General features: G+C 41.8%; 1 protein-coding gene across 3 annotated transcripts in view; it reads left to right on the top strand.

Annotated features, from left to right (window-relative positions):
* LOC126401928 (vang-like protein 1) overlaps nucleotides 1–20,331 on the top strand; it is a 67,214-nt gene that overhangs the window by 20,534 nt on the left and 26,349 nt on the right. For all 3 annotated transcript variants that reach the window (XM_050063492.1, XM_050063490.1, XM_050063491.1), the window contains one exon: nucleotides 9,150–9,276. In XM_050063492.1, coding sequence (XP_049919449.1) covers nucleotides 9,150–9,276 — 127 coding nt within the window. The remainder of the gene's footprint in view (nucleotides 1–9,149; nucleotides 9,277–20,331) is intronic.

The following is a 20,331-nucleotide window of genomic DNA, read 5'->3' as shown; positions in this document are numbered from 1 at the left end:
AGCACTACAGGTAAGAGGAACAATATGTATTTTTGATTTGGGTCTGTACTGTCCCTTTAAGGAGCATGGTAGTTTGATATTGAGCTACTTCACTTCAGTTATCCTCTCAAAAGTTCCCCAAAGCTCGGCCTCTTCACTCTGTCAAATTTGAGTATTTAAATGATCATGAAATTGTAAATCTCATATTAGCAGCTGCTCATGTGGAAAATTGGTTCTTTTGATTGGTATAACTACCAATTATAGGGCAGCACGCAGCATTGGCACGGGACTGAGTGAGTCATTTGAACTAATTCATTCACAGTTCTAATTCCATTTGGGGGCTCCTCGATGACACGCCTCTTAAAGGAGACGTTTTATATATACGTCTTATATAGATGTGTAAGTTGACCGTTAAATGTTTTGATTTATTCTGACTTTAGTAGCACAGTGACTACTGTGATAATGAAATGTGGAGCTGTAAAGTCTTAAGTCACAGCTCCTGAAAGTCTGAGCTAACTCAACAGAAGTGCACACACTCTGAATACTGATGGACAATGACTGGGCGATCTCTGAGCACAGAGCCTGGGGGCTGCCTGACCACTTCTGTAAGTTTCTGAAACCAACTATCCAACATTCACACCCACTTCACGCTGTGCTAGGGTTTGATCCGATTTTAGCTCACTTTTTTTCCACGCTTCACACAACTGTTTCTCTCTTACTTTTCATGTGAACAGCCGAGTGCGACACTATGGATGCCCTCCAGGAGAGACTTTCTGAGAATGTGCTCTGTCACCCAGGCATTGAAACGATATCACGTCTCCTACCTCTCTGTGATGGACAGCTTTTCTCGTTGCTTTGCAGTGTGGCGGTTTGGAACAGCTATGACACTTTTGATTTCTGACTTCATACGAACCACCTCTGTTGTATCAAAACTAGACTCTTTTTTTTGTCACGGGAATGTGTAGCGTTATCTGTATGAAGCTAATCCTGAAGAGCAGCCAGGACACATGATGTCTTATCACACCCAGTGCCCCTCACAGTCAACCTGGGTCAACACCAGACGGCACACACTACAGTGGTAACTATATTTAGTACTGTCAGTCATTTTAAAGTTATAATTATCACAACAAAGAGGTTTGAAACTTTAAACATATAGTATGTCATTTCTGCCACAAGGGATCTCAATTGCAGTCAGTTTCTCCTGGTTAGGATTCCTTCCGTGTTCATTGTTCAGGAGGATTTTACCACGAGCAGAATTATCCACAGAGGTCTCCTCCGCTCTAAAAAAAACAGACCTGGTGATTAAAACCAGTAAAAACACTGAATAAAGCAGTTTCACACTAGAAAATCAGTGTTTGTCTGATACTGTTTGGTTCGACAAGGAGCTCAGATAACGGAAGATCAAGACATTCAGGACGTTTTTACCAGCAGCCAAATTATCCTCAGAAGTCTCCTCCTCCAAAACAAACAGACCTCTAGATTTAAAGCGATTAAAAACACTGAATAAACAGTTTAAACATCAGTGGTTCCCTGACGCTGTTTGTCACTGCAGGGCCTGGAGTCAGCTGACACTGATGTTTGCTCAGCTTATCTCTCTGATAACTTAAGATCCAGATGTCCGCAAACTAAAATCCTTTATCTATTTAAAACATATAGTTAAAGACAACCAAGATTTTAAGTGTTTGTAAAAATGTGGCTTAAAACTGGATAAAAAGTCAATTTCTGACTGCTTCTGGTAGATAACCACAACCCTAATGCATGCCCATACGGGATTCAACGCCACTGACAGGCGAGGGCGACCAAATGACACGGACCGTATCCTTGATTAACATTACAGATTTATCAGTAGTAGTAGTAGTTGTAGTAGTTGTAGTAGTTGTAGTAGTTGTAGTAGTAGTTGTCGTCGTCGTCGTCGTCGTATCAGAGTTGGGACTGACATTCAGGCATTTCCTTCTTTTTGGCACCCTCTTTGGCAGTTTATTGAATTGTGCAGACTTCCCAACAGGAAGCCCCATTGACAGGAAGTCCTACCAACAGGAAGTTATAAAGCCTAGGTAGGCCTCAGGCCTCAGTATCATACCATTCCAGCCATCAGAGGGTTGTCTGCTGCGATCTTTTGTTTTGTCTCGGAAAGCATTGACAACCAGTATTTCTGAGACCTTTTTGAGTTCATTGTTGGAGGAAGTGGATTTCGAATTTGTTTGTAACCATGTGTTAAATTCAGCCATGTTGATTTGTCACTGTTAAGCATTTAGCCCTCATGCTGTGAACCACTCAGTGTATATATATATATATATATATATATATATATATATATATATATATATATATATATATATATATATATATATTGTGAAAATAATCCTCCTGTGGTATCTCTTGGTTTCCTTTTTTAGTTTATTCTCTAAATTATCTTAACTATGATTTCACCATGCTAACAGGGACAATGCTAAAGATGCTGATGCTAACAGTGCTAATGCTAAAGATGCTAATGTTAACACTGTTTGTGTTAACCAAGCTAATGCTAGCAAGGTTTTTTTGTTTTTTTTTTAATAAAAAAATAAAAAAAGTCATGTTAACCAAGCTAATGCTAGCAATTTTCATGCTAATTATGCTAACACTAATTAAGCTAACCATGCCTGTGCAGATGGTGTCCCTTTGTATAGACCTTTCAGTAATTACAATACAATTTTTGTTATTTCAGTTGCACTCCCTGTTTACAAAGTTGAGTGGACAATATTTGAAGTAGCTTGAATGCGACATCCTGATGTCTCTGTGAATTGGAGTTTGGCTTGCTGTCAAATTGTGGTTGCTACACCTCAAGGAGGACAGTATAGGGACATTATTGGACATGTTTGGGTAATGGAAGTGTACAACTGAACAAAATATATTGGTCAAGTTGTTTTTGGACATTTTAATGTGGAAAATTACATATTATATTTTTGTTTGTTGGACCTATTAAGATAAATATTTTCAAGGAAATTAAATATCAGTTCAAGTAGAAAATTAAAGTTCATGATGGAGAGCGCTGTCTGTTTAATAACCCCATCACACACAGAGCTCTTGATTTCCTGATTGCTTGCTCTCTCCCTCCCTCCCTTGCTCCATAATGTGTTTATGGGTTTGAGATGACCCAGCTGAGTGTGTTGTTGGTCAGTTTTTATTTGGCTTCATGACTCTACCCATTTGGCCAAGGCCGAGCTGTCCACCAGTGCCTTGGCTGCATTGACACAAAACTGTGTGTCACACAGGTGTGTGGGTTGGCCTGCCAGCCACAGAGAGAACAAATTGGTCCACTGACAGTTTGGCGTGCCATGCTAGTTGGCTCTACCTCTCCAATAGGCGCCCTGCTATCGCTCTCCCTCTGTGTGAGGTGGAGAATGCGACCACAGTCACACTCATCCTCAGGTGTTAGAGGGAAACGGTGCTCCAGAGTCTAATTGGCAGGACTCTAGCCCAGCTCGCCAGGCATCTCTGCCCTCACAGGACCCCTCCTCCCTCCGCCCGTCCTCACTGTTCCAAAATGCCATACCCGTTTCAGGGATCCATGCTGGAAGTCAAATTCCATTAATCAAATCATAGCACAGCACGCCGTTGGAATACCAACGAGCCGGCTGCATGCTAATGAGGCAGGAAGAGGATGTGGGAAGGGAGGGGTGCGTGGAGAAGGTGTGTGTGTGTGTGTGTGTGTGTGTGTGTGTGTGTGTGTGTGTGTGTGTGTGTGTGTGTGTGTGTGTGTGTTGGGGGCGAGGTTTCCACACAGTGCGATCACCCCAGAAGCATGCTGAAGGGGGAATGAGAAAAACGGGCTGGGGGAGGGGAGGGGCTGGTAGACAGAGGCCGATCTGTTCAAACCACTCCCTGACTGCCCACAGGTCTGCCCACCTCTTAACTTCCTGTCTACATGTATCCACAATGGCACATTTCAAAATGCTGATTTTTCTCAGTTGCGCAATTTTTGATGTCCAACTTGCATCATCTTTGCACCTTTTCTCGCCAGCATGCTGAGAACCAGGTGATCCTTTATCGATAAAAGAGGAGAATCCTATTTGCCTGAGGGTAGCAGCTCTTTCTTGAGCCCCTCAGTGCTGGTCTGGTGTATCCAGCACCATCTTTCTGACCTCAGCAGGGAGCAAATGCAGTTATCCAGGTGGTTATGCTCTTTAATGATACTCCTGGCCTTATTCTTGCACTTTCTGATGTAAACATCCTTTGGGGATGGTAGAGCAGCACCAAATGTGTGTTCAGCTGAATGATCCAGTCTTTGCAGGCTCTCATGGTCCTGTTTGGTGCCATCTCTGGACCAGGTCGTGATGTTCCCCATCAGGACGCTCTAGACTCTGCAGGAGTAGAAATTCCTTCATATTTGAGGGGATACCCGGAATTTCCTCAAGCGTCCAAGGTGCCTCGCCTTTCTTACCTACCTGCATGTGACCTGTAGCACCCAGGTCAGGTCCTTGGTGATGTGAACACCAAAGCTGCGTTTCCACCAATCCCTTTCGGTATAGTAGAACTCAAGTGCACTAAGTGTAAGTGACTACTACTAACAGAAACACGTTCCACATGTTGATAGTCCAGATATATCATGCTTGGGTGCAGACAAAAGAAAACAGGATGATGCTTTCTGCTGTTGTCTTTACAAAGCACTCCAGGATGCTTTCACTTGGAGTGCCTGTGTGCTGCAGTTTCACTCCTGTGAGAAGTCATTTTCACTTTGTAAGCAAGGTTTTCAGCTGCAGCTCGTTCTCTGGAGAAATCCATACTTTCACCAGGTGCAGTCTGCTTTATTGTGATGCGTCAAAGCACATTTTGCAAATCGATATATTTTTGTACTCGATGACATAGATTACGACCCATAGATTGGTTTGTACCTCATCTTCCAGACAAAATAAATGTCATTCCTTCATTTTGTGACCCTTCTGTATTATGATGGGACTCCATGAACTGTCCCTGACATCCAAGATTAGGAAATTTGTAATTTGTTTCAGGAGTTTTCTTACTTTCCTTCAAGTTGCTTTAATTCATTCTCAGTTGCTGGCTTTCGACATTTCCCAAATTGCTTTGGACCCAGAGAAAGGGCTGTGTAGGTGGAGATTAGTAGCAATGTTCCAGTCATTTGTTTCCTAGTAAATTTAACTTTGTCAGTGTGATATATGTGCAGATGTAACAACTGGCTGCTTTGCATTTGGATCCATTGCGGTCCATTGTAAAGAAGTGGAAATAAAGAAACCGTATTATTCTGTTATGGCAGTGTCGAGCTAGTTAACCGTATAAACTATAATAACTTGTGCATATTTTCAAAGGGTATATTATCACTTTTGACATTGTAAGAGAAAGGGCGTCTGATAGACTCTGAAATGCACCTTTTATTCCAAATACCTGTTTTTAAAAAGTAGTATATTTTTCTGTTCAACACAACCCTCTGCTCCACTCTGCTCCTTACTTGATGTAGCCATTACCTTTCCCTTACTGTTCCCCAGAGCTGCTTATTATTCTGCTGATGACTTTGAAGTAGGAACGGTGCTTTATGAGCCCTGCTGCTCCTCCCAGTTCCCCCTCCTTCCCAATTAATAACCACAATCAGTGACAGTCTTTGACTAATGATCAGTCCTGCTGGAGCAACCATTTCTACAGTGATGATGATAGCCATAATAATATTTAAAGTAATAATGATAGCTGTAATATATCTAAAGGCTGACATCAATCTAATCTCTGGGATTTGTTAGACAAGAATATGCCAGTCACTCTGTCAGTGAGAGGAGTTGCTACAGGCGATTTAAAAATGAAGTCTCTCTTTCTGTGTGCAGGTTTGAAACATTAGCTGCTGTTGTGATTTTCTGCAGGAAATTGTGTCCACATTCAAAAGGAAGTACAAGAATAGAGGCGGAAAGCAGGCTGGTTAACACCCTTTAATCAAAACATTTAGATCCAATGCAGCTCTGTGAGACTGAACCAGTCTCACTGCTGTCAGTCATACTGATTCCTCTGTTACCCCTGCAGTCAGGATATCCTGTACATTACAGTTATGAATTGTTATTGTGTGAGAAAGTAGTGTTTAAGGGTCACTTCATTTAGAGTTCAATATAAGGCTATTGTTAATGTGCACCAGATCTTATTTAGCTTTATCAGACATTTATCACCGGTGTAAGATCTTTTTTTTAACCACTGGCACCAACATGATGTGTCATGCACAATTTCCCACCCATCAAAACCACCATCTCCTGGGCGATAATGTGTTAGGCGAGGGGTGTATTTTTATATCTGCAGGGCTCCAGACAGCGACTACTCAGTCACATTTTGCAACCATGGAGCGACCAGTGTGACTTGCAAATGTTATTAATATATGAACACAGTGAGTAACACTCATGTAACAGTGCTGCTGTAATGGTTTAACTTCCTGCGAACTGCCAACATCAAAGTGTTGACAGCAAAAACATCAATACTTCCATCCTGAGACGAGTCGGGTGTTTCAGAATAAAAGCACCAGTGGTTCCACTTTGATTTATTCAATTGATACAATACTTTATCTAACTTCATTATGACAGTGCTTTACTAAACTTTATTCTAACAGTACTTTGTTTAATTTTATTATAAGTGCACTGTAACTTTTTTACAACTACTTTAGTTAGTTTATAATAACAAAACTTCATTTAACTTTATCATAATAGTACTTTACTCAATTTTAATATAACTTTACGTTGTCTAACCTTGCTCTTGCAGTACTTTAACTTTATCATAGCAGTACTTTTTTAACTGCATAGTAACAGTAGTTTGTTTAGTAGTTTAGTATTTCAGTTGTCCTCAGTAGTTTAAAAAGAATTTCAAATATAAAGATATATATTCGAGATTTATATTGTGTATCGTGATAAAGCCTAAAACTATTGCAATATTATTTGAAGGCCACATCGGCCTGCTCTGTGTGAAAACTGTAGCTTGTAGTGACAAACTCACAGAAAATTATAACCTGTCTCTGCAGTCAGCTCTACTGAGCATGTTAGTGCCTTTCAGCTCACTGTTTTGGTTTTAGGGCCAGCAGCTGTTATGTTTTAGTTCAGTCTCACAGCTCTCATCAGCGTCCTCTCTAGGCACAGTAGGCATCTGTCTTCATTGAAAAAGCTCTGATGAAAATGTACATTTACAGCAGACAGAGAAAGTTAGCAACTAGCTGGTTAAGCTAGCTCACTAAAGAGCCTGATACGTCCTCAGGAGGTGGTGGAGACCTAAACAGAGCGAAAAGGAAGTGGATATTGGACTTATATTGGTCACGTGGCCAAAACAGTAACTTAATGCTTATGTTTTTCTGTATTTGCTGGATGTGTAAACAAACACAACAGCTTTAAACAGAAAAGACAACATTCTGTGCTTGAGTGTCTTAATAGAGAAAGAACGTTGTGGAAATTAGATTTGTTACACTTCTGTTCTAACGTCACACATACAAAAGAGGTGATTACCATGAAACAACAAGCGTCGAGACAGCAGGAAACTTGATTTGCATTTAGCAAACCACATCTAGAAATGTCATTTGTCTTCAATAGCGCAGCTGAAAAACAACTGCATGACGTCTCTTTCATTCCCCTGATGTCTACTGTGTTTGTCCAGTAATCTCTTCACAGCATCTTCAGCATGTAATATCTATATGAGATCTGACAGCCTTGGCTCCGGTGTCTGTCTGTCTCTCATTCGGTCTGAGTGCTCTCCAACAGCTCTCAGACACAGCACCTGGGAAATACAACCACATTTTGATGTGCACGTTCTGCTAAATCTATAAAATACTGTATGTACTGTGTCCAAGATGTCAGCAGCTGGAGGGGGAGGGAAACCGATGAGGGATTAACTGCGGCCGTTGAGCTTTTTCTGTGGTAATGGAGCTGGAGAGTGGGCACTATGCCATGTGGCGATGGTGATGCTGGGCGGAGGATGTGGATACCCGCCGTTCATGTGCGATGCAGGATTAGGGCTGTAAGTGCAGGGGGTCAGTGTGGCTAATGGAGCTCATATGTTGGCGACAGAGGGCCTTGTGGAGAGTGATGCAGTGATGGAGGGGGAGTGGATAGAGTAAGGAAGGATGCAGAGGGAGGGGTTTATGTGGGGCAGAGTTCACACTGTTTCAGACATCGGAAATTAGATGGAGACTGAAACAAACGCAGTTCAATTTCCCCACCTTCACATAGTGAGCTGCTCTGCTCTTATCTGACTCAAACAGCAGCCAGCTGCTTTCACATTGTCCCTGCTCTATTTGTGTGTAGAGTACAGTATGTTCATGTATGTAATTCTGTGTGTCTCTCAGCATACTTATCTCAGAGACTTACTTGATGTCTGCTAAGCTCTTTTGCTGTAAAATAGGACAAATAAAAAAGTCAGAGTCGTTACGTCATCAGGGGTTACACTGGGTTCTTTTTGGAACGGAAACAAAGTCTAAAGTAGAGATGAGAATTCTTCATTTTATAGACATTACAAGCAGCACTGCTGTCATCTGTTGTTGTGAAATGAAGCCATGCTTTGGAGCATTTCTTCCTCTCTGCCAAGACTCCTTCTTGTTGTAGCTTTCCAGCAGTGTAGATGCTTGAGTTTGATATCTGCACATTGTTTTGCAATGTGTAACTGTCAAAAAAACATAAGGGCATTGATAAAAGGAATTGATAAGCTCAGAGGCATACGATTGAGATGGGCTGGACAATTTGAAATCGGTTCTTCCAATCCCTAGTGCAAAGACTGAGGAAATACACACAAATGATTTATCCTGAGTTTTAGCTTCTAATATAGGTAAAGTGCCAAAAACCGAATAGCTCTTAGGACTTGGTATTAATTTTAACTTTGGAAAGCACCTTCAGAGCCAGCAGTTTTCTCCAGAGCTGAAACAATCAATCCATCGACAGACAATTGTAATCATCAATTGTCATTTTTTAATGCAGAAATCCTCAAAAAATCTATCTTCAACTTCTTAAATACGAATATTGGCTGTTTGTTTTAGTTTTCGTAAATGGTTAACTAAATATTTTTAGGTTTTAAGACATCTGAAAGTGCATCTTGAACTCTGGAAAATTGTGATGGCCTCCTTGTGATGAGTAAATTAAACTTCACATATAAACTTGTTAGATTTTAAGCTTGTGTACTAGTAGTTCTTTCGAACAACACTAACGATGCATTTTGCTTTTTTCTTTGTTTCACAGGGAGAGAAGCCGGGACCGCCACAAGTCCCGCAGTAAAGACACCCGCTCAGAAAAGTCTGTAACAATTAACACGCCGCCCGCAGAGCCGCTGCTGGGTGACTCTGCTGTTCGGGGTGAGCAGGTCCAGGTAGGGCTGAACACTGCACCATCACTTTAATGCTCTCCTGCATCCACTCTAGAGTCTTTGACATGATTTCACAGAAAGAATCACCACACACTTAGTGTGCGTTCACCGTCATTCACCATCGCTGAACAGCGTGCTACTCATTGCTTTATGGAGCCCACTAATACAAAACAGGATATCTCTGCTAGTCCGATTTATAAGGGATTTAGAGTACAGGAGATTTATCAGTCACTCGTCAAAATGAGTTGGAATGATAATTGTGTTTATCAGCCTTGGCTGGGACAGGCCATCTGGTATTTGAGGGCAAAAGCCAGAAGGGCCAGTCCACTTTTGGCAAGGTTAGGGCTGTCACTTTCAGGAAATCTACGACAAATAAATGTCTGCAACAGGATATGAATGCAGCAGGTTGCTTCTCTGGTCATTACAACTTAGTTTTGCTTTTGTTATGTTGTAATTTACTGCAGAGAGCAGGGCGATAAATTATCCGGTCCAATGCAAGGTAGGGAGATTACATTCGTTGCCCCCACCAAAATGGATCAGACCGAGCAAAAACAGCAGCTTAGCTGATTTTTACTGTCAGTCAAAATTCAAACTATACCCTGAGAAATCATGCTGACTTTGATGTCAGTGACCGCCGGCTCAGTAAATGGATTATGTGATGGATTATTTGATAAAAGAGAAATATAAGGTAGGACAATTCCAATAAAAATCATTTTGCCTTTAGCACGTGTTAAATAACAACTCCAGTATTTGCTGAACATGTAACAGTGTGTGTTTGGCAGTTGGTTCACTCCTGTTGCTGAAGACAGATAGATAGACAGTCGCCTGACTCATTTTCATTTCATATAGCAGACAGCCGTGTGATTATGTTCCTTGGAGTCAGATAAAAGGCAGAACAAATAAAAGGCGATCAGATAGCACTGTTTTAGCCGGGCAGGTTGGCTGTGAGTTGGCATGTTAAGACGTGAAATTCGCGGTAGCACCCGAGGGATACAAGACTCCATGGTCCAAAGTAATCACAGTAGAAAGAAAATGAGTGAGGGCCAATTTGTAACCTGAAGTTTTGTGTGGTATTTTTGAGCAACGACTCAAGGAGGAGAAATGCAAATGAATTTTATTAAATAGCCTAAATTATAAATTAAAAAATAAAAGTCCTTAGTCTTGTGTGTGTAAATCCTAAGGTGTGAACTGTTTACAACCAGAAAGATAATCACCTGGAAAAGTTAATGTTCATCAGTTCATGTCCTGAATACGTTATTATAGCTGGAAACAGTGTTTAGTAAGGTTGCAGTTAGCTGCAGGGGTGTTTCTCTGAGTGCCTCGCTACTTGTTGGATGGGTCTAATTGCTGGTGTTTGAGACTGTAAACCATTATTTGATGGTAATAAGCATAGTTTGTGGTTTTTCCCTTGTTTGTTGGCAGAGTTTACAGCAGGTCTTAACAATAAGCATCTCCAATCGGTTTTCTGTTGGATTTAAAGTAGCCTAACCCTGTTTTGTCTCACACATGACCAAACTGGAAGTTAAGAAGCCAGAGTATCACCTCGCCACTGATGTTTCATCCACAGCAGCTCTTTACATTAAAGGTTGTTGTGACTGTTGAGCTGTGGCTTTCTGAGCTGACAAAGTTTCCTCAGAGGGAGCTTTCGTCTTCCCCAACTGACACACATATGCTGCCTGTGTGTTCTCTTTGTGTGTATTCTGTCGGCTTGTCAAAGGTATCAACTTATTCATGGCTTGGTTGCAAACCCAGAACTTCCATTCACATCTGTTTTCCATATCAGAATAACCTTTATCTACATGGTAACTGTGCTATCGACTCGTGGCATGATATATGACATGACCTCAATCTTTTTGCTGACCTTTATCTTGCCTGTTGTGTTTACATGCGTGTTTGTTTCCAAAAGAATGTCACCAACATGTTAGCCAACATGAAGCCAGAATGAACAGCAGGGTTTTCCTGACCTTAATAAGACTTGGGTGCAGCAATTCTCCCCTTTTTCTCTCCACCCTTCCTACTTGTGTGAGTCCGAAGAAAAATAAAATGACACTTCAAAAACAACACAACGTAGCTTATCGCCTGCAGCTGCACTTTGGGAGTGGAAGAGGCACAGTCCTGATAGTTGTTAGCTTACAAAACCCTAGCAACAAGTGGAAAAAGTCCATCATTTGCGCTTTTACCCTCCAACAACTTCATCCTCCACTCTGTAAATTCACCTGGCTCCCAGGCTCCCCATTCCCGAGAGCTGACTGCTGCACACCGGCCAGACCATGGAGGTAACGGCGGTGTTCCCGCAGCTTATTAGTCGCAAGAGGTATCACCTGGTTATTTATTTGTTGGCCAGATTTTGCAAGTCTTAGATTGAGTACTTTTGGGCTGCTTCTATGAAGGTACTATAATTTTACATATACTTTGTCGTATCAATGGCATAGGAATGTCTCAAATTGACAATAATACTGTTTATTGCTATTATTTCTGGGACAATATATCGTCCAACAAAGGAAGTCATTGTGACATTCCTATCTCTACCTTTACGTTTTCTAGTACTGCCTGTCTAGGTGCTCTCAGATAACTAAGAGTAGAGTTTCATGGCATTTGGATGAGCAGTTGATCGGCCGTCTGTTATGTAAAGGAGTGAAATGTGCACAGTTCTTCTTCCAGCGTGCTTTCAAAGCAGGAATTTCAACACTTGCTGGCAAGAGTCGAATGCATTTAGTGAAAGATGAGATTTCAGCACACAGACAGCTTTTGCTTACCCAAGACTGACCCGCTCTTTTAGCCAAACAACTGTCTGGCACAGTGGCCTTCATCAAGTGCTCGGCTTAACCCGCTGAAGGGAAAAGATGACAAACACAAACATACCCAGACGCTCCAACGTTCACCATCATTTACTGACCTACTTGGCGCTCACTTTCCCTTGTGGCAAGACTCGTTAGCAGTGCCCGTGTGTGTGTGTGACTGTTTTTTTTTTTTGTGTGTGTCTAATTTTAACACATGACAGGATTTGCCACAGAGCACAGCCATCCTTAGTATTTTGCTCTTCATGTCTTATTCATGCCGTGGCCTGCAGTGGTGCCGCTGACAGGGCGGGTAGTGTTTGGCTTTAGTTTGAGTAATCAGGGCTACCAATTCTACTGAGAGAGAGGCTCAGCACAAATCCCTGTGTGTCTGTGTGCTTGTGCGCTCTGGTTTCACATATGCTCCTGTGTGTGAGTGTTTTGTGTCTGTGTGCGTCAGCCTCGTCTCAGAGTCTAACTGTTCAGCGCTGCGCTCATTACTCCACTGTCGGGACTTAATCAGAGTCTTGGCTGATGGAGCAGCACATCGCTCCGGGCAGGGATGTCCTCACAATCCAGCACAAAAGTTTCTCATGGCTGTGATGTGTCTGCGATGCCTCACCACAGGAATTATAAAAGAAGAGGGGCTGCTTCACATGGAAATGTGTCGGAAAACGCGACTGGAGATTTGAGATTAACACCACAGCAGCCAGAGAACTGTTTACAGCCTGCTCTGGAGACATGGTGTTTATATGTGTAAATCTTTTTACTCGGCTGCAAGCTTTCACAAGATGTAGAAGATGTAGCAGAGCAGCTGTGAAGCACATTTATAGGAATATTTTGACATTTATTTGCATTATTGCCTCATATCTGTATGTTAAACATGAGGCTGGAGCCAAAAGCTGATATAACTAATGACTAGATAGATAGACAGATAGAGAGAGAAATATATCAATAGAAAAATAAAAAATAATAAAACCTTAGCACACTCTGTAAGTATAAGATATATATATATAGAATACACAACATTAGAATATACTATAATACTCTCTAAATATACTAAAATATGAACACTACAATACTGAATATATCCTTAGAATAACATACTACTACCAGTATATATAAAACAAATTGCAAACTTGCTCATGGTATAGTTTTAAGTTGTAGCAGAGGTGTGGACTCGACTTGACAAAATTAAAAAAGACTTGCAACTTGACTTGGACTTGAACACCAGTGATGCATGACTTCACATGGACTTGAAACTTTTGATTTGAAAATACTTGATACCTTCCCCCACGGCCAAACATTTAAATAAAAGTGTGCCACAAATCAGTTTATTTCCATTAACATCCTAAATCAGCCAATGTTTACACCATTACTTCCCAACAAGTTGACGCTTAGTTATTACTTAACATTGTTAGTGAGCTAATGCTTAGCTAATGTTAGCTTAATGGCTAAGTAACTTAAGAGAAAAATGCTATTTAAAAAAAACGGTGATGATTTTTGTCATTTTAGTGTTGGCATCATTTTTATTGAAGAGTTTTATAATCTTTTGACAGAACCAGGCTAGATGCTTCACCCTGTTCCCAGTCTTTATGCTAAGCTAGGCTAACCAGCTTCATATTGTGTGGACAGAACAGGATGGCCACAGATTTCTAAAAAGTCTTAAAATGTCTTAAATACAAATTTACTAACAAAAAGGCCTTAAAAGTGTTACGTATTGTCTTATATTCAGATTGAATGAGTCTTAAATGTTTGTTAGTCACATCACTGCAAGAGTTTCTAGTGATGACGTTCCGGGAAACATTATTTTAACAGGAGGAAAACGTAATGTGATGGGGTAACAGACTTCAACACAACACTTGTATGTGTGCAGTGTCCATATTTTCCCCTCTATGCATTTAGATCAGACTGGGACTGACCGGGACTGTTTACTTGGAAACACACTTTTGATGTGTATTTTCATCAAAAGTTTGGTCTTAAATTTCATTTAAAGGGGTATTAAACAGGTCTGAGAAGGTCTTAAATTTAATGTGTTTATACCTGTAGACAGGCTTAAATCTACCTCTGGGCAATAAAGCAAATAAGTGTATCTCCCAAATTTTTGCACTTTCAGCTCTGGTGCAAACTGTAAATTATAAAAATGGCCATTTAAAAGTTTTTTTTCCTCATTTTTGCACCTTGTGAAGACTAGTAGTACACACTTTTTGTACCTGCAATTGGATTTCATCGCTGCTTGTAAGTGACGCTGCTTGTAAATACACCTCCAAGATAGCTTGATATGTTTGAACAGAGCCCTTTCAGCAGGTTGCTCCAATTTCAGGAGGCAGGCCAAAGCTCAAGGCTGTATGCTAATGTGTGAATGTGAAAAATACACTTTCAGGTGCTCGTTCAGCAGCGAAATCTCAAGGTGGGAACGAATCATATCAGATGTGTGTGGCGAGTCTGCCTCTGCTGTATTTTGCCAGCTGGGTATTTGTAAAGGACGATGGAGGTGAGTATAGCCTGGACTCATGTATGGAACTTCTGTTGGTGTACTGACACTAAATTATGTGAGTAATTGAGTTGCTATATCCTGGTGTTATTCTTGTATGAAACTGGATATTGGCGTGGATAGTGAGAGGTGGATTGGAGTAGCTCAGGTCAGAGTAGCATGGCAGCTTTGCAGCTTAAGAGTGTGATGTGGAGGAGCATTGTATGAGGTGTCAAACAGGAGAAATGTGATATGTTTGAAACCGTAAAGCATTCTTTGAGAATTAGCACCTTCCTATTCCAACAAGCGGAGCGAGAAAGTGGAGCTGGGTTTATTTTTAGATGTTTATGTGTGGTTTAGAGAAGGAACCGTTTTGCCCCTGTGTTCGCCAGGTCTTGTGTTCATGTGTAGAGATCAGGTGCTTTCTAAAGGAAGTAGTGAACGACAGTTTGGCTCTAACAGCACTTAAACCTGTCTAATTAGCATAGCTGGCATGTGATTGCACAACCAGCCTTCTTCCAAATTTAAGACATTTAACGGTTTACGATATCTTCACATAGAGTTCTTGTTATGTGCTTATCAGTGGTTAGCACAGACAGCAAACTGATGCTGAGAAAAAAGAACCATAGACGTGCTTTGACTGCAGTGTTTGCTAAGTTAAACAAAATACTGCTGCTAGGTATTCTTTGAAGTTGCATCTCTCTTCTTCCCCATCCTCCCTCGACTTGCATCCCTCCACCTCCCACTGTTTCACCTTCCTCTCGTCCTCGCTGCAGCTCAATTCATTCAACCCAATTAAGCTCAGCTGCTTTGTGATCTCAGCTGCTCGCCTACTCGAGCTGGACCTCAGTATGGTAAAGCAGCACTACTCATGGCATTCCCTGGCAGACCACGGCGCAGGTAGCTCCGTGGGGCACACAGGCAGCCATGTCGGGCTCTTGGAAGAGGCAGAGCACTTGCGTTCATGTTTGGCATCTCTTCCCCGCGGTGAGTTCTTCCTGGCTCAGTCAGACGGAATCCTGGGGAGCTTCACGGTTATCCCGGTGCTTTGTGTGTGTGTGTCTGTGCTTGTCGTAAGATGCGTGCCATGGCCAGGCTGCAAGCTCTGTGGGTGGGCACAGCCAGAGAGAGGAGGGAAGACATTCTTAACAGTTTACCGAGGTAGATTTGGAGAAGGTGTTTTTTGGAGGGGGTTGATTGCTTTATGCCTTATTTGTGAGTCGACAGTAAAGGGATGACAGGGACTAAACAGAGAGACAGAAATCGGGAGTCACATGCAACCAATGGACTAGAACAGGGGGCGTTGGGGTCTTAATCCCTGGGCCACTGGGCCATTGCACAAGTTTAATACCACTTCAAAAACTTTAAGGCAAAAGACTAGAGGTAAGATCAGCACAATCTTTGCTTTGCTTTGGTTATTTAGACCAGTTTTTAATTTAGAGCTGTGCTATAGTGATATCATAGGCCATATAAAATTGTGAAGGAAAGAACTTAGAAAAGATCACTTATCAAGAACTGGTTGGCTGGTTAACTATTGTAACTGGTGAGCTAACTGCTAACATGTTCGTCTTGCTGCCTTAAATTTACCTCGGAAGTCAGAGTAGGGAATGACATAACACCCGAGTTAACTTTGTTCCAATTAACAAAACGAAATACTAATACCAGCAGCAGCATTGTTAGCAATACCACTTGCGTAATTCGTGCATACACACACTGTAGCAACATGTCCATAGATTTAAGTTGGACAGTAGTGCTAGAAAAGTGATAAAAAACAGTATATTACAACAGCTTTCACTGCTGTTGATGTGCAAAGCAGTCATCTTGGATTTTGAGGTCAGGATTGATGAGGTTCCTCTAGGGCGGTGCGATATGACGATATATATCGTGTGACGAGAGAAAAATGTCTATCATTTCATATTTTGCTCTGACGTTTATATCGTTGTGACGCAAATTACACTTTTTACGGCAATATTTTTCGGCATTTGGGAGTTTTATTGATCTGATTCACCAGCTTTCTCGCTACCAGCACTCCCTCTCTTCACTCACTCTCTAGCTTGTTCGACCACAGCTGCTCGCTCTCTCGTCGGTTGCCCAACTCGTCGAAATGTCCTCCCCTCATCCTAGTAACGTTTTTGTACTCCCTCATGGCAGAGTTTAAAGCTCTGATCAGTCTGATATCCATCACACCTCTGAATCCGGAACACCTGCATGCTACGTAAAAGCACACACAGAGGCACATTTATGCCGTTGGGGGGGGCGGGGACACAACTTTTTATTCATTGGATTAACATGTGCTATATCGGGATAGGTATCGTTATCAGGATATGAAATGACCTATATCGGGATATGAGATTTTGGTCATATCACCCAGCCCTAGGTTCCTCTGACTTTTCGAGTTGCCGCTCCAGTTGAAATTTCTAACTGAGAACTGGGAAATTCGACTTCCCAGTGCAAATGGAATGCACCATCAGTCACAATAGCTCCTCTGGACAAAAGCTCTCAGAGCTAACTGTTAGTTCAGTATCTTGACAGCTTGGTTACTGAAGTGACAATCAATATACGCGGTTCAGTCAAAAGAAGTATTTGCACTATTGACTCCTGTCTAGCAACTGTCTGCAAATTTTTCTTTGGTCAATACTCAGACAAAAGAGGTTGCTATTGGTCAATGCCAAAAATATATCTATGTGTTTTAAATACTGATGTGACAGTGCTTGTGTCATTCTATATTTTTTCTCACTGTCAGCAAACCCCATTTAAAACCAAAGCTTATACTTAATATATACTTAGATTTCTCCCCAAAAAATTTAAATCATTTCCTAAAACAGCTGGGCACTGTAGTTTGCAAGAGTTACTCAAACAGGAGGAAATAGTGCATTTGTTAGGGACTATTTTTAGCTGCGGATTTACACACATTTGTTCTAGTGAGTATTTTCAATAGCAGGACACCGTATGTGGGATTGAGACAAAGTAAAAGTATGTGCCGTACTTATCCTTTTAAGACACACTGTCAGGTTGTTGAACAGTTGGTTGGGTGAACAGGTTTTGACTTACCTTCCCCACACACACATTCACACACATGCCAGTGGCAGAGCGGCGACACCACAGTGCTCACTGGGTCAGAAGCAATGGATTGAGAGTGGCGCTGAGGCAAGAGACGAGCAGAGAATGAGAGAGGATGCCTTGAGGGGAAGAAGGATAAAAGGGGAGGGAGGAGGGAGAGAGAGAGAGAGTGAGGAAGAGGATGGGAGAAACACATCTTTTGGAGGGTAGCGATGGCACCTAATTTGTGTTGTTTACTCTCCAAACTGGACTGGATGTTTATTTACTATACTCCTCCACTCCCCTTTTCCCCTATCCGCCACTTCTCTATCTATCCATCCATCCTGTTATCCCCCCCTCCGTCCCCGCTGCTGTCAGGACATCCCATGTGATCATCTCATCACCCCCCACCCCTCCACCATCACCAACAACTCATCTTCCTCTCTCCTGCTCTTCGCTTTCTCTTCCTCTCTGCCTTTCTCCTTAAAGCCCCTTACATTATGTGGCAAGTGGGCGCCCAGTCCCATACAATACCTCCTGAGGCATGATGGGAGAGATTTCTATATAAAGACGGATAAAGCAGGGCTGGGCTGCAGATCAAGAGAGAGTCGGGGAGGTCAAACACACACTCACACAAACACACTCTGGGATGGATCAGTAGCCGCTGAGCGCAGAAACGATGTTTGAGCGAGCTGGACTGAGCTAAAGTTTGGTGAGGATTTCAGGATGCAGTCGCCAACGGTGATGGAGGCAGGAGACGAAGTGTTGCAGGTGCTTCAGGTTTGCGAGAATGTAGAAGAGATAAAGGAAGTGATTGTTACGACCATAGAGGAAGACTCTAACACTAACTCACCTCCAGTGGCCAGCTCTGGACCAGGGAGCAAACCAAGCCAGGTAAGACAGAGAGGTGCCTCTGTGGCTGTTACATGGTGACGCTGCAATATGTACTTTACATAAACACGTGAGGATGTCTTGTGTAATGCTCACTGTTGCACTGGGTTGTGTGACTCATTATGCAGGCCTGCTCATGCATAAACTCTGCTTTATATGTATGTGTGTGTATATATGTGTGAATACATGTTGGAGCTTGTGAGTTTTCACAGTGCACAGTGGCCCAGGGTTGTTTAAAAGATTGATTTATCGACATATTTCCATTCAGAAATATTTGAAATAGTTAAAACACTCTGGTACTGGCTGTGCTTTCTCGCTCTCTCTTGTTGTTGTTTACCACAGTCATTCTGCTGCTGTCTGCTAATAACTAAGAAAAGAAAGCTCGGCGTTGTCATGTTACAGAATTATTATATTTATTTTTTGGTATAATTTTATGCCCACAATGTCAATTTTCACCATGGTAGTCAAAACGGAGTGGTCTGTGCTTGTTTGTGCTATAACGTTACATGTAGCAGCACCTCAGGATGCTGCTGCTGTGGAAAGGAGGTACTAGTATTGTAATTCTTCTGAACAAAGTTACATCTGAAATGCATCTTTAATTGCTATGCAGTAAATGTTCTCTGAGAGGCAGGTGCCTTTTTAAAAGTCTTGGCGACATATCCTGTCCAATTTGTCAGCGGGTTTTGAAAGTGGTCCAGTATTGAGCGCTAGAGGCTGCGGGCAACTGAGCACTGTCAATTTATGTTGATTGTTTTTGCCACTGGCAGGCTCAGAATGTTGTACTAAGTGTCTGACAACATTATGGAAAGGATCCCTCCAGAGATAGACCTTTTTGATAAAGTGTAAGTGTATCCATTTTGTTGAACCAGAAATATCAAACCCACCAGACTCTATTTATATAAACAGTCAAAATAACACTCGAATACACTCCATTTAAAGCCTATAGAAGCAAAACAAAACTCACAAAAAACACCTTTGTTCATCTCTCCACTGTTCCAACAATCACCAACTCTAGTTTGGTTGAATTAAACATTTAATTCACCCAGTCTGGTGTGTTTGGCGATAATGATCTTGGGGCTGGTTTTGGTCAAACAAAAAGGATCTTACTTTATAACAAAAAGGTCTATCTGTGTGGGGATCCTTTCCAGAATGTTGTCACTACATAAATAATGATTTGAGCCTGTCAGTGGCAAAGCAAGCACTTTTAGTGGATGTAAATTGACGGTGCTAAATGCAGCTGGATTCACCACTGCTGGCTGTTGCTCTCTCGCTCAGTACTGTACCGATTAAAAAAATGTTGTCTCCATTAGTCACTTAGACACAGAAACATGGGAAAATAGGGTATGTGTTGGAAAATACCAACGTAACCAGAACAAAGTTCATGCAGATTAACATCACTAAATAAAATGCAAGTTTGGCTCTTCCTGCTCTGAGCACACATGTGATTAATCAAGTGGTCGCTTAAGAGCTGCTTTTAAAAAGTGCTCCCACACTTCAAGCCTCTTGTTAAATTTGTCTTATTCTAAACACTTAGCAAACTGTATTTTAACTCCTCAGTAAGCTTTTCTTGAGTGTAAGTCTGCAAAGATTGACAAGTACTGGCCCAGGTTAGTGCATCAGTCCTCACTCTAATACCACATAATTGTTACAGCACATTCTGGGCTTTGCTAAATTAGAAGTTCTCTGTTCCCCACCTGGTTACCTGACATTTCTGTGAATAATCCATCTCAGCCATACTGCAATTTACCTCTTTACCAAGCGCTGCTCAGCTGTCAGTCTCCCATTGTCTCATCGTCACTCCTCTATCCTGCAAATTAGTCGAGGAAACTTTTTGAAGTGCTTTCCTTCCTTGTCCTGACAAGTTCTTGGCAGCCTTGC

This window comes from Epinephelus moara, chromosome 15 (genome assembly GCF_006386435.1).
Source record: "Epinephelus moara isolate mb chromosome 15, YSFRI_EMoa_1.0, whole genome shotgun sequence".
In the NCBI taxonomy this organism is placed as follows: domain Eukaryota; kingdom Metazoa; phylum Chordata; class Actinopteri; order Perciformes; family Serranidae; genus Epinephelus; species Epinephelus moara.
This window is presented reverse-complemented; position numbering and strand designations above follow the sequence as displayed.